General features: G+C 36.7%; 1 protein-coding gene across 1 annotated transcript in view; it reads left to right on the top strand.

Moving 5' to 3' along the window:
- Positions 1–10292: 10292 nt before the first annotated feature.
- PRKAA2 (protein kinase, AMP-activated, alpha 2 catalytic subunit) overlaps positions 10293–19886 on the top strand; it is a 47757-nt gene continuing 38163 nt past the window's right edge. Inside the window, exon 1 of the mRNA XM_011973888.1 lies at positions 10293–10344. Within this exon, the coding sequence (XP_011829278.1) occupies positions 10293–10344 (52 nt within the window). The remainder of the gene's footprint in view (positions 10345–19886) is intronic.

Consider the following 19886-nt stretch of genomic DNA (forward strand, 5'->3'; position numbering starts at 1 on the left):
TTTAGGTTCTCACTCTGGGTAGGGTAGAACTGTTAGAGAGCTCTTGTAATTAGACTTGTTCATCTCTTATTTAACTTCTCTAAAGGTGATAGAAATTCTAGAATGGTCCTGTTGTTTGTGTTATATAAAGACCAGTTGAAAAAAAATTATAATGCCAATTATTTATTTTAAAAGAAGCCTGCATTTTCAAGATGAGGAGTAGTATATATGTGGTTTATGATTTAAACAAATTTTTTTTCAACATTTTACTCCAGAAATACATTTGCCCATATGTGGTTTATGAAATAATTATTCTTCATTGGAATTTTTCACCAAGGGATACTTAGGTTCTTTCTTGTCAGCAAAGTCTCACCAAGAAGTTACCCTTTCTGTTTTTCAAATAGTTACATGAGTGGCCTACAGGCTGCTTTCAAGAAATTAAGTAAATATTTTACTAATTCCCCTCTTGTTTTTGAGATAACAGGAAGGATAAACCAAACCAAACCAAAACAAAACAAAAAAGCGAAAAGTGTTACCTTATTTTGAAATGTAAATATCAAGTCCTAAATGATAAATCAAATTTCACACAACTGTCCCATCAATTGGCGGAACTAAAAGTTATGTCTGTGGTATTTTGGTCCTTTACTAGGATTTGTTTCTGACTTGTGTGCTAGTGTGGAAGCCCTGACCAATTTAAACTCCCTGGTCCTTGTTTTCTTCCCCTCCTAAAGGATAACACTGGAATAGCGAACCTGTGAGGTCCTTTACAAAGCTATCATTAAACCGATTTTTAAAAGATTTAACTCCTCAAAATGGATGTATGTAATTATTCATCCTGGTTAATGAAAATTGGAATTCCTGAATCTGAAATGTAGATGTAATGTAGAACAGGGGAAAAGGAAACATATTTGCAACACTTCAGTGATAAAAGGTACAATTTGATTAAGTTGTTACTATATGCTAATAACCGTACTATATACGCACTTGATGTTTTTTTATTCCCCAGAGTAATCCTCGAAGTTTGGTATTATCTCCATTTAACAAATGAAGAAATTGAGAAACAGATACTTTAAGTAACTTGTCCAAGGTTCCAGTGCTATTAACTGGTAGAGCTAACAATCAAATTCAGGGTTCTCAGACTGCAAAGTCTCTGCTGTATGGATGATAAAGTCAAAATGCCTAGTATGTTCTGAGTTTCAAACCTACAGGGATATAATTTTCTATGTCTGCTCATATTTATCAGAATTGAGAAAATAAGATTTAAATGTCTTTTAGTCCATATTTAGAGATAAATAACGTTTTTTGAAATGCCGTATATAGATGATTAACATTTTTATTTTTATTTTTCCAACGTTTAATTTGATGCCTCAATCTTTCTTATTATAAATGTGCTGAATTCTACCAGTTTTAACCCATGTTTCTTAGAAATACTAGTGATTTCAATGTGTTTACTGATATAAAAGTAATCTTGACTAACGATTGCCAGTAACCTTTAGTAACCAGATGAAAGAGAACTTGTACAAATGATTTGATATTCTAGAAGAAAACGTTGGTATAAGAAGGTATTAGCTCTGGAATTTAATTCCATTTCTACTACTAGTTATCTGACCTTTGGGAAAAACCATTAGACGCTGAGCCTTTGTTTTCTCCTTCGTAATATGGCAATGATCATACTTGGCCTGCCTACTTTCTGGAATAGTTATGAAGATCAAATGAGTTGAGGTACATAAAATGGCTTTGGAAAAGATAAAATGCTATACAGATAGATGAGACTGTTGTGGAGATGGTGAGATGCATGGTAATTGTAGGTAAGTTCTGCACCCTGTGTTAGGAAGTACTTACTTTCCGTTGAAATGCCTTCAGTTCTCACACCAACATTGAGATAGAGCTGTAGTAATCTGCCCCTGTTTTGTGGTTGCCTAGGTTGAAGAAAGTTCTTAATGACTACTTCATCTGTGCTTTATGATACTTATTAACGTTTATATTAAAAGCAATATCCTTTATGACTAAGTCATGTAATTTGTTTTTTCCCAAATATGGAAGATGAATAAGAATGAAATGGAACTAATAGTGAAATAAAAGTGAATGTACACACATTCACAGTAAATTGATTTTACTTTTGAAATTATTCAAATTCTAAACAAGTGTTAAATATTGGTTCCAAATAATGAAACTATGTTTCTTCTCAAATACTAGATTAGTGATTGAATTACAATCAGTTGAATTATTCTCTCAAACAATTAGGTAAATGAATTATGTGCTATTCAGGTTTCTTTTGCTGATATATATATATATATATATATAATTTATATGATTTTTGAATTGTGTCCTTAATATCTGAATGGATTTCGTTCATTTGGTGTAATCAGTTGCTTGACTTTCAAAGGGTATTTTAAATAGGAAACAATGTTGTAAATGGTAGCTAGTTTCCGAGTATGTCCACAAAGGCAACATGATATAGTATATATACTCTCTGTAGTATGTTGGACTTAGAAGACCTGGGGTGGAACCTTTGTTTTGTCATAAACCAGCCATGTGGTCAAACTCAATCTAAAAAAGGGAATAATACCATATGTTCTCTTCTAGTGTTGTGAGAAGTACATGAGAAAATGTAGGTAGATGAAAAAGCACTCAGAATTACTTATGTACTTTTGTGTATGTAGACACCATTATGTACTTAAACCCACAATTAGCTGAACTATGAGAATAATCTGTGATCTGGTTCTGAGACCAGAAATTTATTGATGAGAGAGAGGGAAGAATTCACTACCTCCTGTCTTGTTTTACTCGAGTCTTCTTTCTGCAAATGAATATGTTCAGGAACCTCTAATTCCCCAGAAGCTGCTCACTTTTCACCCTCTCCTGTATATCACTTGGAAGACATATACCCAAACACATTATATGTATTTTGTATACATATATATGTATGTATGTATTCCAGATCCCATGGTATCCATCATAGAAACTCTTGGAGGAAAGAGGCATAAGCTGGAAAGGGGGTAAGTGTGGGCAGCAGATGGCATTTAGTGTGAATGGGTCATTTTAAAGTCATAGTCCACTTGTAGTAGAACCAAAATGAGGCTATACATATATTTTCAATACAGATAATACACTCTAAAAATGCTTTTCTACCAAAGCATTTTCGGTAAAAAGAGCTAAAAATGCTTTTCTACCAAACTTTCTCTTAACATATCCATATAAATTAGAAAGAATTTTGTAGGTCGAACATACATTGAGGTAATTACCTCAGTTCCATGAACTGTCTCCCTTTTTCATGCTGACACAACCCTGCTTTATCTTGCTGCTTTTTATAAAAAATCCCAAAATATCCACTTACCTTGTGGTCCATGTTAGCTTTCTTGAAAGCATTTGGTACTGCTTTGTAATAATAATACCACCCCATTTATTCTTCTGAGATTCCTGTGGTTTCCTCAATGATAGGGAAAATATTTTGTAGAGGAAGTATTAATAATTTTTGAAGCCAGGCGGATAATTTAATTTGACCTAGCAGGAAGATCTAATCTCAAATCCTTTAAGAAATAATGAGTAAGTGGCTGGCATAGGACCCTTAAAACATTAAATATGTTATAAAAATGACAGCAAATCTACCTAGTGTATTCATCAGCTACAAATATAAGAGAAATGTAAACCTTAAATCAGGCTTTTATTTTTCTCTGTTATTGAAGTGATTGAAATGCATATGAAAAGCAATGTGTTTATTTTGAAATATGATTAACCTTTTTATTTTTAGTATGGTGTTATTAAGGAAAGAATTTCAGGCAGTTATCTCTGCTAATAATAGAAGCCTTCTTCACCCCTTCAAGGGAACAGTATTCTTGCTTAAGTGGTGTCTTATGTTTGGCAGTGTTTGCCTCTGATAAATTTTATGTATTTCTTTGGGTGGTACCTTTGTTTTTAAAGTATTCATAATTCTCTTTTTAATCTGCCACTAGATCTTTTTAAACAATCTTTTATATGATTAAAGATAATTTATAAAATCTTGCTATATGTCTCTTACTTTGAATGTTAGTATATTATTAATATACTTCATTTTTTCAGAATCATTTTTCTTCAGATTATATATACTATTAAAACAAGAACAATATGTTCTTTTCAACATCTCAGTTTCTAAATTATAAATGAATCATAAGGTAAGTTAAAACTGACTGTCGTAAAATAAGAGATCTAACATTTTTAAATATACCATACTTTTTTTTCTAAATGCTTGTTTTACTTGGGCAATATGATAAGTATAAGTTATTTTCATTTTATTTTAAAAAATTTATTTTACTGTTTCTCACTATATATTATATATATTATATATATATTTTTGGTAGAGACAGGGTCTCACTATATTGTTCAGAGTAGTCTCAAACTCCTGTGCTCAAGTGATCCACCTACACTGGCCTCCCAGAATGCTGAGATTACAGACATGAGCTACCATGCCCAGCTCTTTCTTTTTTTTTTTTTTTTTTAATGTGTTTGAGTGTAAGTTGGAACTATATGGTATTCCATAATTGATTTCAGTTTTTCCAGCCTTAATTAATGGAATAATACAATCAATATGTATTAAGTATTTGCTGTGTTTAGTCATACTGGATTTTAAGCAAAATATTTTTACCAGTGTTCATTTGTTCACGAGGGATCTTCTCCTATGACCCAGATGTCTCCCAATAGGCCCCATCTCCAACGCTGGAGATTAAATTTCAGTGTGAGATTTGGATAGGACAAATATCCAGACTATGTGAAGTGACTAAAAGGCAGAAGAACTAAGCAGAGTTTGAGTCTTGGGAGACAACAGTTGAAGTTCACAGTTTATCAAGGGGAGTCTGATAAACAGTTGGGTTTTTGGTTGCAACCCTCTGAAGACGGATATCCTGCTTAGAATAAGCTTAATCCCAGATGGATCTGCCTCTTATCTTTCTTCTTTGGGGTAAAATAAAACTGTCAGCGCATCTATAGATTTTCACACACAATGTTCAGCATTGCAAGAGATAGGGTGAGGATAATAGAAACAGGTTGGTAGGAGATGCAGAGAGTAAAGATATCAGACACAGGATTTAAAATAACTGATACTTTTGTTTAAAGTGGAGAATATTAGCAGAGGACTGGAATCTATAAAAAATAAAGGAAATCCTAGGACTGAAAAATACAATAATTGAATTATCCTTTAGATGATGAATAGCAGATTAGATTCCATTGAAGAGAGGATTCATGAAGTAGATGATGGGTCAGAAGAAAATATCCAGACTGAAGGATAGAGAGGTAAAAGGATGGAAAGAAAGTATAAGACACATGTGAGAACCCAGCAAAAAGTCTAATACATGTATTATTGGAACCCATATAGAAAAAGTTAATTGCAAGCCTCCTTTTTTTTTTTTTCCTGTAAAACGGTAACCCCAGGTTTACCTTCTTTTAATATAGTTTCTCTGGACATAGACTAAGATAAATGTGATTTATCAGTTCTATTGCCAAACAACAATATTTATTGTAAAAATGACCTGTGATTGGTTAACTGCATTTGGACTGGGAGGACTACGAATGGACATGTTATACTCCCAAGAGACTACATTATTCACCATTTCTGCCAGCATAAAACTTACAGGGAAACAGACCTCCAGTTCCCTTTTAAGGTATCTCTTCACACTTAAGCACCTCCTGGTGGGAGGCTTAGAAGCTACAAGAATGAGCTTATTATATGAAGTATTTCTTGTTTGAGGCTTGTATATGCTGGAGTATACTGTATCCACTCATATGGCCTTCACAACTTCATGTACCCCTGTGTGATTGAGGAGGCATGAAAGTAGCAACTGAATATCTTAAGAACTTCTGATGAAGATGTTTTTGATTATGCCATCCTGACATTCTGTGTTTCTGTCCTAAGTTCTCATAAAAAGCTAAGTAAAACTGATGTAACATTACCACCTTTTGTATCCTGGGGTATGAATGTCATCTTGAATTCAAGACCACTGATGGTCATACACAGTAGGTAATACACAATTCCAGAAGAAGAGGACAAAGCGAATGGGGCAGAGGCAGCATTTGAGGAGATAATGGCAGAAAGTATTCTAAAACTGATAAAATGCCTCAAGCCACAGATTCAGAAGTTCCAAGCAGAATAAATATGAGAAAACCATTCTAGAGATGTCATTGTGCAACTGGTCTAAACCAATTCCCTTTTCTTGAGTTTCCCTTATGCTGGTGTAGACTGTATGTATCTTTGCAGAAATGGGGGAAAAAATGTTGAGAATATCTTAAAAGCAGCCAGAGGGGGAAAAAAGTGTATTATCTTCAAAGGGACAATAATAAGTTGACTTCTCAACTAAAACAATGTAAACAAGGGAAAAATGGAATGGAATTTTTTTTACCCTCAAAGAAGTAAAAGAAACAAACTACCAGCCTATAATTTTATGCCCAGCAAAAATGTTCTTCAAAAATAAAGGCAAACTGGGCGCGGTGGCTCATGCCTGTAATCCCAGCACTTTGGGAGGCCAAGGTGAGTGGATCACCTGAGGTCAGGAGTTTGAGACCAGCCTGGCCAACATGGTGAACACCATCTCTACTAAAAATACAAAAATTGGCCAGGTTTGGTGGCACATATCTGTAATCCCAGCTACTCAGGAGGCTGAGGCGGGAGAATTGCTTGAACCCGGGAGGCGGAGGTTGCAGTGAGCTGTGATCGCACCACTGCACTCCAGCCTGGGTGACAGAGCGAGACTGTGTCTCAAAATAAATAAATAAATAAATAAAAAAATAAATAAATAAATAAAATAAACTCCAGCCTGGGTAACAGAGCGAGACTCTGTCTCAAAATGAATGAATGAATGAATGAAGGCAAAATGCATTTTTATGCAAACATAAATTGAGACAGTTTGTCAACAGAAGACATATAGTAAAGGGAACACCAAAGGGAATTCTTCAGGATGACAGGAAGTGATCCCAGGTGGAAGGAAGAAATGCAAAAAGAAATGAAGAGCGTTGGAAAGTTTAAGTATGTGGGTGACTAAATAGATACTGACTATACAAAATAATGTCTTGCAAGATTAAATATATATGTAGGAATGAAATGCAAGAACAGAAAAGGTATGAGAAAAAGTAGAGTTATAGGGTTCTAAAGTCCTTTGTTTGGGAAATGTAAAAACACAAACTTTTATTAGACTGAAGTAAGTTAAGGATGCATGTTGTAATATCTGGGGTAGCCATTAAAATGAAACCTGAGGGCTCTAGAGAAAAAAACACAGGTCATGTTTCTTGTTTTGTTTTGGAGAGAATTCTAAATCATTCCACAACTCTACTTTAAAAAGAAATTTTATGGGCCGGGCGCGGTGGCTCAAGCCTGTAATCCCAGCACTTTGGGAGGCCGAGACGGGCGGATCACGAGGTCAGGAGATCGAGACCATCCTGCTAACACAGTGAAACCCCGTCTCTACTAAAAAAATACAAAAAACTAGCCGGGCGAAGTGGCGGGCGCCTGTAGTCCCAGCTACTCGGGAGGCTGAGGCAGGAGAATGGCGTGAACCCGGGAGACGGAGCTTGCAGTGAGCTGAGATCCGGCCACTGCACTCCAGCCCGGGCGACAGAGCGAGACTCCGTCTCAACAACAACAACAACAACAACAAAAATTTTATGGACTGTAAAATTATGTAGTCAACAAGAAAACATTCAGGAGTGGTTAATGAGAATGGAAGGGGAGTTGTTTGAAGACAGAAAAATAAAGGAGGATGAATGAGAAGGAGATGAAACATGTGCAATAAGAGAGACAAAAAGAAAATAGACACATGAGGACCAGAGTTGGAAAGACGTAAGAGAGGGCATGGATAAGTGATCCTGGCAGAGTCTACTGAATGCTAATACATTCTCCAACCGTGTTAAAGAATTTATACTGGTAAACGGTTTTTTTTTTTTCCTTTTCCCTTTTTTTTTTGGAGTCTGGGTCTCACTTTGTCGCCCAGGCTGGAGTATAGTGGTGCAATCATAGCTCACTGTAATCTCAAACTCCTGGGCTCAAGTGATCCTCCATGATCCTCCTGCCTCCTCTTTTTTTTGTTTTTGTTGGAGACAGAGGCTTCCTCTGTCCCCCAGGCTGGAGTGCAATGGCATGATCTCGGCTCACTACAACCTCTGCCTCCCGGGCTCAAGCAATTCTTGTACTTCAGCCTCCGCAGTAGCTGGGACTCCAGGTATGCTCCATCACACCACTCCTGCCTCCTGTTCCTGAGTAGCTGGGACTGCAGGTGAGTGCCACCATGCCCGGCTAATTTTTAACTTTTTTAAAAATTTTTTTCTTTTTGTAGAGACGGAGTCTTCCTGTGTTGTCAAGGCTGGTCTCAAACTCTTGGCTTCAAGCGATCCTCTTGCCTAGCCCTCCTAAAGTGCTTGGATTACAGGCATGTAATCCTGTAATCAGCTTGGCTGTAAACTGTTTCCTTGACTCTACTTTTTAATCTTAAATGATTATGTAAAAATAAAGTTGATTTTTCCTGTGGAATCATAGATGAACTTAAATTTTAAAGAAGTATTTTATTGGCTGGGCGTGGTGGCTCATGCCTGTCATCCCAGCACTTTGGGAGGCTGAGGCAGGTGAATCACATGAGAGGCCAGGCATTCAAAACCAGCCTGGCCAAGATGGCAAACCGCTGTCTCTACTAAAAATACAAAAAATGAGCTGAGCGTGGTGGTACATGTCTGTAATCCCAGTTACTCGGGAGGCTGAGGCAGGAGAATCGCTTGAATCTGGGAAGAAGAGGTTTCAGTGAGCTGAGATCATGCTACTGCACTCTAGCCTGGGTGACAGAACGAGACTCTGTCTCAAAAAAAAAAAAAAAAAAAAGGTATTAAATATTTTATTTATTTATTTTTCTTTCTATTGCTGCTGCACAAATTAAAGTTTTAAAGAAATATTTTAAAGTTACAATCTAAAACCAGTATAAACACTTATTTTAAAAATAAAGCAGAGGTGTCATATCTCACTCCTGTAATCCCAGCACTTTGGGAGGCTGAGGTGGGTGGATTCCTTGAACCAGCCTGGGCAACATGGTGAAACCATGTCTCAACAAGAAACACAAAAATTAGCCAGGTCTGGTGGCACGTGCCTGTAGTCCCAGTGACTTGGGGAACTGAGGCGAGAGGATCGCTTAGGCCTGGGAGGTTGAGGCTGCAGTGAGCTGTGAGCATCCTACTGCATTCCAGCTTCTGTGACAAAGAGAGACCCTGTCTCTAAACAAATAAATAAAGCAGAATACAGCATATCATGTAATTAAAGAAGTTAGGTATAGAGCAAGTCTTTACTAAAAAAAATCATTTCTGTAGATCTTTCGTGATCTATTTAAAATAGCCCATTTTCCTGTCACCTTGTCACTCTGCTTTCTTCGTGTATCATCATTACATCACTATGTTTCTTCTATTAGAAAATTTCCTTATTTTTTGTCTTCTAGCATACCAAGCACAACTATAATGTTATATATTTGTTTATTGTTTGTGTTCTCCACCAGAAGGCAAGTTCCTTTATTTTCACAATTCAAGGCAATGCCTACTACACATCAGACATTCAGAACGTATTTGTTGAATGAATGAATGAGCAAATGAATGTGGAGACTAATGGGGTAAGAACAATTAGGAGAAAAAAGTCTTCAAGGATGTACAAGTTCATTCTCTTAATAAAATTTAAGTTCATTTTACATATTTTGTTAGGGGATTTAGAGATTCTTAAGACTCTGAGTTTATGTGTTATTTTCTTGATTTTCCAGCACCTCTTGATGAATAACCTTAGTATATCTGATCCATACAAAGGCCACAGCCCTACCCCAGCCTTACTCTCTAACTGAACACAGCAGTTCTCCATACTTGATTATTTTCACGCATTGTCCCTCCCTCCTTAGCCTATCACTGCTAGACTCTATTCCTTCACTGTGACCTCATTTCTCAAATCTAATGCTAGAGATAATGCTTATCCTCTTAAGCATGCAAGTGAGCACCCTTGATACACTGTAATCAAGGAAACCTGATTATTGAAGGGTAAAATTGTGTGAATTTTGAGCTTGGGCATTAGAGGCAGACACACCATCCTGTCACTCACTGATTTCTAATTTCCAGTTTGCTCACTTGTAAATAGGGCATAATAATATTTACCTTGTAGGAGTTTTGGGAATTAAATATGTATATAAAGTACTATTTAATAAATATGGTATTTATTTAATAAGTTGGAGATAAAGGAAATCTCTTGCTTCCTTGTCAGAACCATCCTTTAGAGAACTTTAAAGGATTTTCAGGGAAAGGAAATTTGGAGGAGAGCAATGAAATTGTTTTATTTCACCATGGGCAAAGAAGAAAGGAGCGTTGTGGTGTTTTGGCAGGAGTCTGGGGATGGTAGGGGTCAGGACATATGTGCATTATATAACGCTGCTGATCACAAGAGATATGGCTCTTGACACGAATGAGTAAAGGTTGCTGACCACCCCATGAGGCCCAACTGGCTGATACATGTGTGATCTCTTGGCTCGTGACAGCTTAGGTATATAGTGTCCTCCAAATGTTCTTAACTTTTTTATTGTACTCCATATACAAAAGTGTACTGGCATCTTTTACATAAATCCTCAATAAATTTTCACAAACTGAACACACCCATGTACCAGGACTTAGATAAACACATGGAAAATGACCAGTATCCTAGAAGTCCCCTTGTGTCCCATATCCCCTTGTTTCCATCCTCCACCCCACCAGTGGGAACTACTATCCATGAATAGTTTCACCTGTTTTTGAACTTTAGGATTATCTTTATGAGATCTATCCCTGTCATTGCATGTAGTTGTAATTCATTCTCATTGCTATATAGTATTACATTAAGACTATACTATTATCTGTCCATTCTATTACTGATGGAAATTTGGTAGTTTTTACATCTTGTTTGTTATGATTAATGCTATTTTACACTTTCCTATACATATCTTTTTTCCATTTTTATTATTTTAGAAAAATGTGAATTCAAAACCATATATGTAAATATTATTTTAGAAATGTTTTTTTCTACTCTCACATTTCAGATTCTTGTCATTACTAGGAGTATTTTTTCAGTTATCTACCATGGCTTTCTAGAATACCATATTTATTATTATTTAAGTTGTTTGAGATCCAGTACTTTTGAATCCATGTACAATTCTGTAACAGGTACCTGCTAATATAATGTTACAACCACAGGTTTTTTTTTCACTTGTCTTTTTGAGTTATAAGCTTCACTATGTTGTAACTACTTAGTATACTAATTTTTAAAGTAATCTTTAGAGACTTTAAAATGATATTCTACATTTGTAAGTGTGAAACATTCTTCAGGGATAATTATCATATTACCATATCCTTGATAAGTATCTTTTTTGTTGTTACTGATTCCATCTGAAGTTTTCTCCCATGTAGTAAAGATTGATACATTTGTTAGGCAAGCTTGTCTTACATATAGTCATTTGTTATTCAAAATAATTTAGAAAGTGTCTTCTTAAGATGAAAGATGTATGAGAACTTGAATTTAGGAAGAATCTCTTTTTTTCTGCAGTTTAGCTTTTGATTAAAAAAAGGACCATCAAATTATATTTGGGACTATATATCTTTGAGAAAAAGATATGACAGCACTTCAAAAAATTTGTGGAAAAATGGAATTAAAAGATAAAAATGAAAAATGGAATTAAAAGATAAAAAATGGAAACAGTTTTAATTTTAATTTCAGATTTTTCAATAGAGATGATTTCTTAGAAAAATTAAATACAGATGAGGTCTCACTATGTTGCCCAAGCTGGTCTTAAACTCCTGAGCTCATGTGATCCTCCTGCCTTGGCCTCCCAAAGTGCTAGGATTGATTGCCAGCATGAGCCACCATGCCCGGCCAACTTTATTTTTTAGCATAAATGCCATCAAGGTCAAGATACTTTTGTAAGCAATTATAGCAGCCGTTGAGTCCATTCCTAAAGAATTTATGGTCCTGAGATTTCAACCATGTCAGTGCAGTCTTTTTTACATGAATAACTAAAAGAAAATGGGGCCGGGCGCAGTGACTCGCACCTGTAATCCCAGCACTTTGGGAGGCCAAGGCAGGCGGATCAGGAGGTCAGGAGATAGAGACCATCCTGGCTAACATGATGAAACCCCGTCTCTACTATAAATGCAAAAAATTAGCCGGGTGTGGTGGTGGGCGCCTGTAGTCCCAGCTACTTGGGAGGCTGAAGCAGGAGAATGGCGTGAACCTGGGAGGCGGAGCTTGCAGTGAGCCAAGATCATGCCACTGCACTCCAGCCTGGGCAACAGAGCCAGACTCCCACTCAAAAAAAAAAAAAGAAAGAAAATGGGTTTGTTTTAAAGATATATATACACATATATATGGAAACAAAAAAAAGTCAGAAGGAGCCAAGTCAGAACTGTAAGGTGGATGCCTAATGATTTTCCTTGAAAATTCATGCAAATTGCCCTTGTTTGATGAGAAGAATGAGCAGGAGCATTGTCATGGTGGAGAAGGACTCTTTGATAAAGCTTTCCTGGGAGTTTTTCTGCTAAAGTTTTGGCTAACTTTCCCAAAACACTCTCATAATCAGATGTTGTTGTTCCTTGGCCATCCAGAGAGTCAATAAACAAAATGCCAGAAGATCTCAAAAAACTGTTGCCGTGAACTTTACTCTGTTTTTTGTTTGTTTGTTTGTTGTTTTTTAAGAGACAAGGTCTTTGTGTCACCGAGGCTGGAGTGCAGTGGTGCAATCATAGCTCACTGAAGCCTGGAACTCAAGTGATCCTCCTGTCTCAGCCTTCTGAGTAGCTGAGACTGTAGGCCTGTGCCACCGCACTTGGCTAATTTTAAACAATAGTTTTGAAGAGACAGGGTCTTACTATGTTGCCAGGCTGGTCTTGTCCTCCTGGGCTCAAGCGATTCTCTTGCCCCGGTCTCCCAAAGTGTTGGGATTTACAGGTGTGAGCCACTGCATCTAGCCCACCTTTGCTCTTCACTAGTCCACTGTGCTTTAACTGGACCACTTCCACCTCTTGGTAGCTATTGTCTGGACTGTGCCTTGTCTTCAGTATCATATTGGAAAAGCCATGTTTTGTCTCCTGTTACAACTCTCCGAAGAAATGCTTCAGGATATTGATGCTACCTATTTAAAATTTCCATTGAGAGCTCTGCTCTTATCTGCAGCTGATCTGAGTGCAATACTTTTGACACCCATTGAGTGGAACGTTTACTCAACGTTAATTTTTTAGCCAGAGTTGTGTCAAACTGAATCAATTGAGATGTCTATGATATTGGCTATCATTTCTGCTGGTCCTTTTCAATTAAGGCATGAACAAGATTAATTTTTTTTTTCCTACAAATCAATGAGGGTGGTCTGCTGCTATGGGCTTCATCTTCAAAATCATCTTGTCAGCCAGGCATGGTGGCTCACCCCTGTAATCCCAGCACTTTTAAGAGGCGGAGGCAGGAAGATCGCTTGAGCCCAGGAGTTTGAGACCAGCCTTGGCAACATAGCAAGACCCTGTCTCTACAAAAAATTAAAAATTAGCTGAGCATAATGGTGCACGCCTGTAGTTACAGTTTCTCTGGAGGTTGAAGTGGGAGAACCACTTGATACAGAAGGTCAGGGTTGCAGAGAGCAGTGATTGCATCACTGCCTTCCAGCCTGGGCAACAGAGGGAGACCCTGCCTCAACACAAAACAAAAAACTCTTATTGTCCCTTCTTAAAACAAATTACCCATTTGTAAACTGCTGATTTCTTTGAGTCATTGTTCCCATAAACTTTTCATAAGGTCTCAGTGATTTCATCATACTTCCATTAAAGCTTTGATAGAAATTTGATGTTTCTTTTTGCTTTAACATTAGCAGAATTCATGTTGCTTTAATAGGGACTCTTTTCAAACTAATGTCTTATCCTTCTTAGTGCCTCAAACTAGATCCTGTTCAGACATGTAATTGTTTATTTTGGTACAAAAGTTTTTTGATATCCATGCATAGTTTTTTTCATAATATACATTTCCATGAATTTTTTGAATTTTTAAAAATATTTTTCTTTTTAGTTCAAATGTTGTTTCTGGTCTAATATTTACTTGTTTATATTTAATAAATTATTTTTAACTTAAAAAATATTTTTATCTTTTTTTACATGCATTGTTGTGTGTGCAGTTTCTGGTGTATTTTTAACAGTAGCAATAGGACTGTTCAGGACTCTTAGGAAATGCAAAGAAAGCAAACTTTTTACCCTTGAGGATTGCTTTGGAGATAGCAAGATATAGCTTTGAATCACAGCTCCAGAATTGACTGCTTATGTGCATTTTGGTTAAGTTTCTTAAACTCTGTGAGCCTGGGTTTTCTCTTCTACAAGAACTCTTGTAGACTTTAAAAAAATATATAAAGTGCTTAATGCATATATATACATACAAACGCATGTGTGCATATGTATGTGTATACACATACACACACACACACACACACACAGCTTGCTAAGTATGAGGCACGCATTACCATTATTACTATCTGCCTTTCAGAATTACCTATTTTCTATTGATATCATAACTACTTTTCCTCAATTGCTTTATCTTTTAGGCCCCAGAATTGTCTGGTCTTTCCTGCCTTGGATACCCACTCTAGCTGGTTCCTTTCTTTTTTTTTTTTTTTTTTTTTTTTTTTTTTTGAGACAGAGTCTTGCTCAGTCGTCCAGGCTAGAGTACAGTGGCACAATGTTGGCTCACTGCAACCTCCACCTCCCAGGTTCAGATGATTCTCCTGCCTCAGTCTCCCGAGTAGCTGGGATTACAGCCGCCCACCACCACACCCAGCTAGTTTTGTATTTTTAGTAGAGACAGGGTTTCACCATGTTTGCCATGCTGGTCTCAAACTCCACACCTCAAGTGATCCACCCACCTCGGCCTCCCAAAGTGTTGAGATTACAGGCGTGAGCCACTGCACCCGGCCTAACTAGTTCCTTTCTAAAGTACAATGTGCGAGTACTTTTCTTTCCATTTCTTAGATCTTTGCTACCTAAAGTTTAAGTGCATAAATTAGCAGCTTTGAAAACTTCTTATAAATACCTCAAAGCACTTGAGCACTTTTAATTTATGCATTTCTGTTGGTTATAATACTTGGGAGTGGAATCACTGAGTCATAGAGTATATACATGTTCAGTTTTAGTAGTTATTATGAATTTTGCATCAATTTATTGTTTTCCCACGTGTTTACACTAATTTACATTCCCTCCAGCAACACATAAAAGTTCCAGTTGCTCTATATCTTGACTAATACATGGCATTGTCTGTCTTTTTATTGTGCTGTTCTGGTGGGTATATTATGGTATTGTATTGCATTATGGTCTTAATTTACTTTTCTCTGATGACCCATAATATTGAGCACCTTTTCGTGTTTATTGACCATCTAGATCTCCTCCTTTCTAAATCTGTTTTCCTGTGAGACATATACCTTCTTTTTTAATGCCTAGACCTTGAGGAAATTGTAGTTCTGGTGCTGATGGTTATTATTTTTTCTTTTGATTCTTTTCCATATTTAGAAGCTTCTGGAATGAAGTACTACATAGAATTCCTTAGGACTTGGAATATATAGATAATAACTCTCTTTTGATAGGTATTTGTTGGTTTGCTCAGATATGAGAGTGATTAGCACACCGAACTTACGCCTCATGTTCTAAAGCAGCAATACTAGTAGATTATGAAGCCTATATCATATATTCATGCACCCCAAATATTAGAGTTAGTCTTGCATTTTTTTCCCAAACAGTAAATAAGTAGTTACTGAGTGTTAGTTATGTGTTAGGTACTGTGCCAGATGCCAAGGATCAATGATAAATGAGCTACAGACCCTGTTTGAAGGAGCTGGCCACTGTAAAGGAGATCAGTAACAACAGCAGCAAAGTAGGTAATTACAGCACTTGATGTTAAGAGCTGCCAGGAAGAGGAGCTGTGGGATTACATTAGAACATCACTTAATCAGACTGTTGGGTTGGTGGAATGAGTTGGGGAATGGGGTGCTAGTTAGGGAATGCTTACTGAAAGATGGTACTTCAGCTGAATTTTGAAAGACAAATGAGACATAGACGTGATGCATTGGAGATTTGGTGAATGGGAATTTAAATGGTTCACAAATTTAATGGCGTTTATTCCACTGAATACAATTCAACTGAAATTTGCTGAATGCTTATCATAAACTGGGCATGTGTTGGCTCTGAAAATGAGAGAAAGCACAGTCCTTATGGGAAGTTCCAAATAGTTCTAAATGACTGGAGTATAACACTTGAGGTGAGGGAATGGTGAATGATGATACAGGAAAGACAGGCAGAGACATATACATGTATTACATAAATACTATGTGTATACCTATCACACTATATGAAGTCCTTTTATAGTCAACAGTTCTGATTACCTTCTTACTCCGATTTTCCGATTAGGTGCATAACATGCTATGAGTGTAGAATGGGTTTCAGTTTCCCAGTATCAGTGGAGCCTCCATTCTGTGTGGTACCATAATTTGTCCTGACTCCCAGAGCTTCTGTCCAAAACCATCGTAGAAAAATTCTTGAATCTTCCCCTTGCTTTTCATGTCAGTCAGCTTGCCTTACCTGTAATTAGAGGGTATACAGAAGACTAATCTTTCTTACTACTAAAGTATTTCATAACGTATGGACACTTTGGTCAAAAGTAATTAGTGGAAAGAGAAGTGTTTCTAATTCTGGGGTCTACAGAAAATAAGATAGTGGAGCTAGCTGAGGACTGATACACAGCCCTTCCATCAGAGCCAAAACTTATCTATGCTTGTTCCTCATTTCATTCATTCTTGCCCCCGACATTTTTCCCCCTACTTCTTAAACTCAGGGTCAATTTAAAGGTCTGGCCCTCAGACTGTTTAGGGTCATGAGGGGAACGTTGTAACTGGTAGCCAAAAATGCCACTGTAACTGGAAAGCTATGTCTCTAGCATCTAAACTTGGAATTCTAAGTGTCATTTCTCCCAAACCCAGGTTGTTATTACATATGGTGTGTATTAATAAATTCTATAATACTTTTAATATGATAGCATTATTTTAGACATTATGAGTTAAATCTTTCATTGGGTAACCATAGATTGCATTATAGTATAATCATTAAGAATATAGGCTTTAGAATCAGATAGATCTGGATTTAAATACTGATTCTGTCCATTACTAGTCAGTTTGAATTTCTCTAAGTCTTAGTTTCCACATCTATAAAATTTCCTCATAGAGTCATTAAAAGCTTAAAATGAAACAATGTATGTAAAATGTTAAACATGTATATATACATACAGATACACACCTGCTAGGTATCCCTCACAGATTTGTGAGAAAGAATAATTAACTGTCACTAAATAACCCCTGCTACAAATCTGGATTATAAATTGCCTCCTGTAGACACCCTGAAGGATGATGTCCATTTCTTAGTAGTCTCTCTTGTGCCTTCACTTGGAGACCCTCCTGAAGGATTTAGTGCACTTTTTTTTTTAGTCTAAATTTTAAGTCAGACCACCTCAAATATGTCCCAGAAATTCTAAGAAGCTTTTGCAGCTATGGCAATACAATGGTAGGCTTGATTTTATTTATTTAGATAAAATACGATGATAGACTTGATTTTACTTATTATATAGGCTAATAACTTCCTGGAGCACTGATTGCCATGATTCCAAAGAGAAAAAAATCTTTTCAAGCACCAAAAAAGTAGCTTAAAAACAAATTTTGTACACCAGTCGGAGACTCTTTAGGGTGTAAGAAATACCACCTTCAGCACCTTGTCCAGTGGAGCATATGAAATTAAGTACTTAGATTCTTTTTGTGGACTGAAGCTTCATTTTCTTTGGATTAGTTCAAATTATTATGCAGTATTTCCATAGCCTTTGCATTTTGGCAACTCTTTTCTTTTTTTGATCCTAGCAGAAAAATGGATTATAATTTAGGCCCAAAATAATTATCTTTTAATTGTTCCTTTTGTTTTACTAGATACGATAATATCCTAAACTATATATTAAAATAGAATGAGGATGTATTTGATATGAATTACTATGGGATGATGTACAGATACAGAAGTGTTCCAAACTATGCCTTATAAAACTATAGTGTCTTGCCTGTGGTAAAAAATGGACTTCATATGGGAGTGATACTGGAAATTTGAAGCTTATAATCTTTGTGTAAAACAATTGTGTATTTATACCTGTATAACACAGCTGTGTGAAGTTCTGTGTCTTGTATATAAAGAAAAATGTGTCAAAACTGAAAAGCATCTAGAAAGTGGCAACCAGAATCATCAAGAGGCAGGAGTGGCTTAAAAGCTTTATACCCTTCAATGTGAAATGATCCTTAGGGGTATCATTAGAAAAGTCTTAGAGTGGGAAGGGGAATTAGCCTTGATCTACTCCAACCTGTTACTTAATGCAGGAATTTATCTTATGATAATCCTAATAAATGGCTGAGCTTCCTCTGTTTGAATACTGGATGATGCATTAAGAGTGCTGATTTTGGCTAGGCTCACGCCTGTAATGCCAGCACTTTGGGAGGCCAAGGAAGGCAGATCACCTGAGGTCAGGAGTTCCAGACCAGCCTGGCCAACATCGTGAAACCCTGTCTCTACTAAAAATACAAAAAGTAGCCAGGTGTGGTGGTGTGCGCCTGTAATTCCAGCTACTCGGGAGGCTGAGGCAGGAGAATCACTTGAACCCAGGAGGCAGAGGTTGTAGTGAACTGAGATTGTACTACTGCACTCCAGCCTGGGTCATAGACTGTCTTAAAGAAAAAAAAATGCTGATTTTGGGGACATGCTGCTTGGGTTTAAATCCCAGCCCTGCCTAATGGGATCTACCGTGGTCACTCACCTACTAGCTGAGTGACTATGGGCAAATTCTTAACCTCTCTGCAAATTTTTAACCAGCCCCATTTCCTGGCTTATTATTGCCAGCATCTGTGTTCCTGACAATAGGCAAAGACACAAAGGATTTAGCCTCTGACCCCCTCCCTTCTAGCATTGAGAGATGAACTGAGAATCAAGTAAATGTTTGTGTTATACATCTGGTGGAAAAAAAGTATATTCAGTATATAGTAGTTACCTTTAAAAAATGAAAGTTTCAGTATAGACCAGAGTGGTGAAAAGGAAGTTTAGGGGAGTCTTCATGGATCAGACAAGTCTGTTAGTTGAAGGAAAGTCTATTGACTATTCCCAGTTCTGCCTTCCGGAACAAACAACATAAATCAATTTAATTCCTTCTGTGTGACAACTCTTCACCTTATCAAACGTAAAATATAAAAGGCATAGTTTGGGTGAGTGTAGATTTTTCCCCCCTTAAAATTCCATAGCTTTAGAGAGTATTTTGTATATTTTGGCTAAAATTTAGGAAAAACAAAATGAACCCACTAATGGGTGATAATTTTGTAGAGCTCTTTAACTTTTTAATCCAAAAAATTGTGTGGATTGTAAATTATAATTCATTTCCATCAACGTATATGGTTATTCAGCAAAAGTGGAAATTTGAAGTAGATTCCAAACCTTTTGAGTTTTAAAATATTCTAAATAGTGTATTATTTACATTCAGCCTTGAGTAACAAAAATATCCAGAATAAGAGTGGCTTAAATAGAAATATTTTGCTGTCTTGTAAAAGTCTGAGCAGGTAATATAAACTGTTGTCATGTCTGATGGTGTCAAAAATATGGTTTTCTCTTTCTTGTTGCTCTCCCCTTCTTAAGTCTGGTCTCGAGGTGCAAAATGGTGGCTTTGATATTCCAGGCTTCAGGATGAAGGAAGGGATGAGGACGAAGTTGTTAGGGATATTTCTGCTTTATATCTCACTGGCTGGAACATATTCATGTGGCCGCATCTATTAATAGTTGCAAGAGAGGCTAAGAAGCAGGGTGTACACTGTGTAGCCATGTACTCAGTT

Source organism: Mandrillus leucophaeus, unplaced genomic scaffold, assembly GCF_000951045.1.
Source record: "Mandrillus leucophaeus isolate KB7577 unplaced genomic scaffold, Mleu.le_1.0 Scaffold14, whole genome shotgun sequence".
NCBI classification, from domain to species: Eukaryota; Metazoa; Chordata; class Mammalia; order Primates; family Cercopithecidae; genus Mandrillus; species Mandrillus leucophaeus.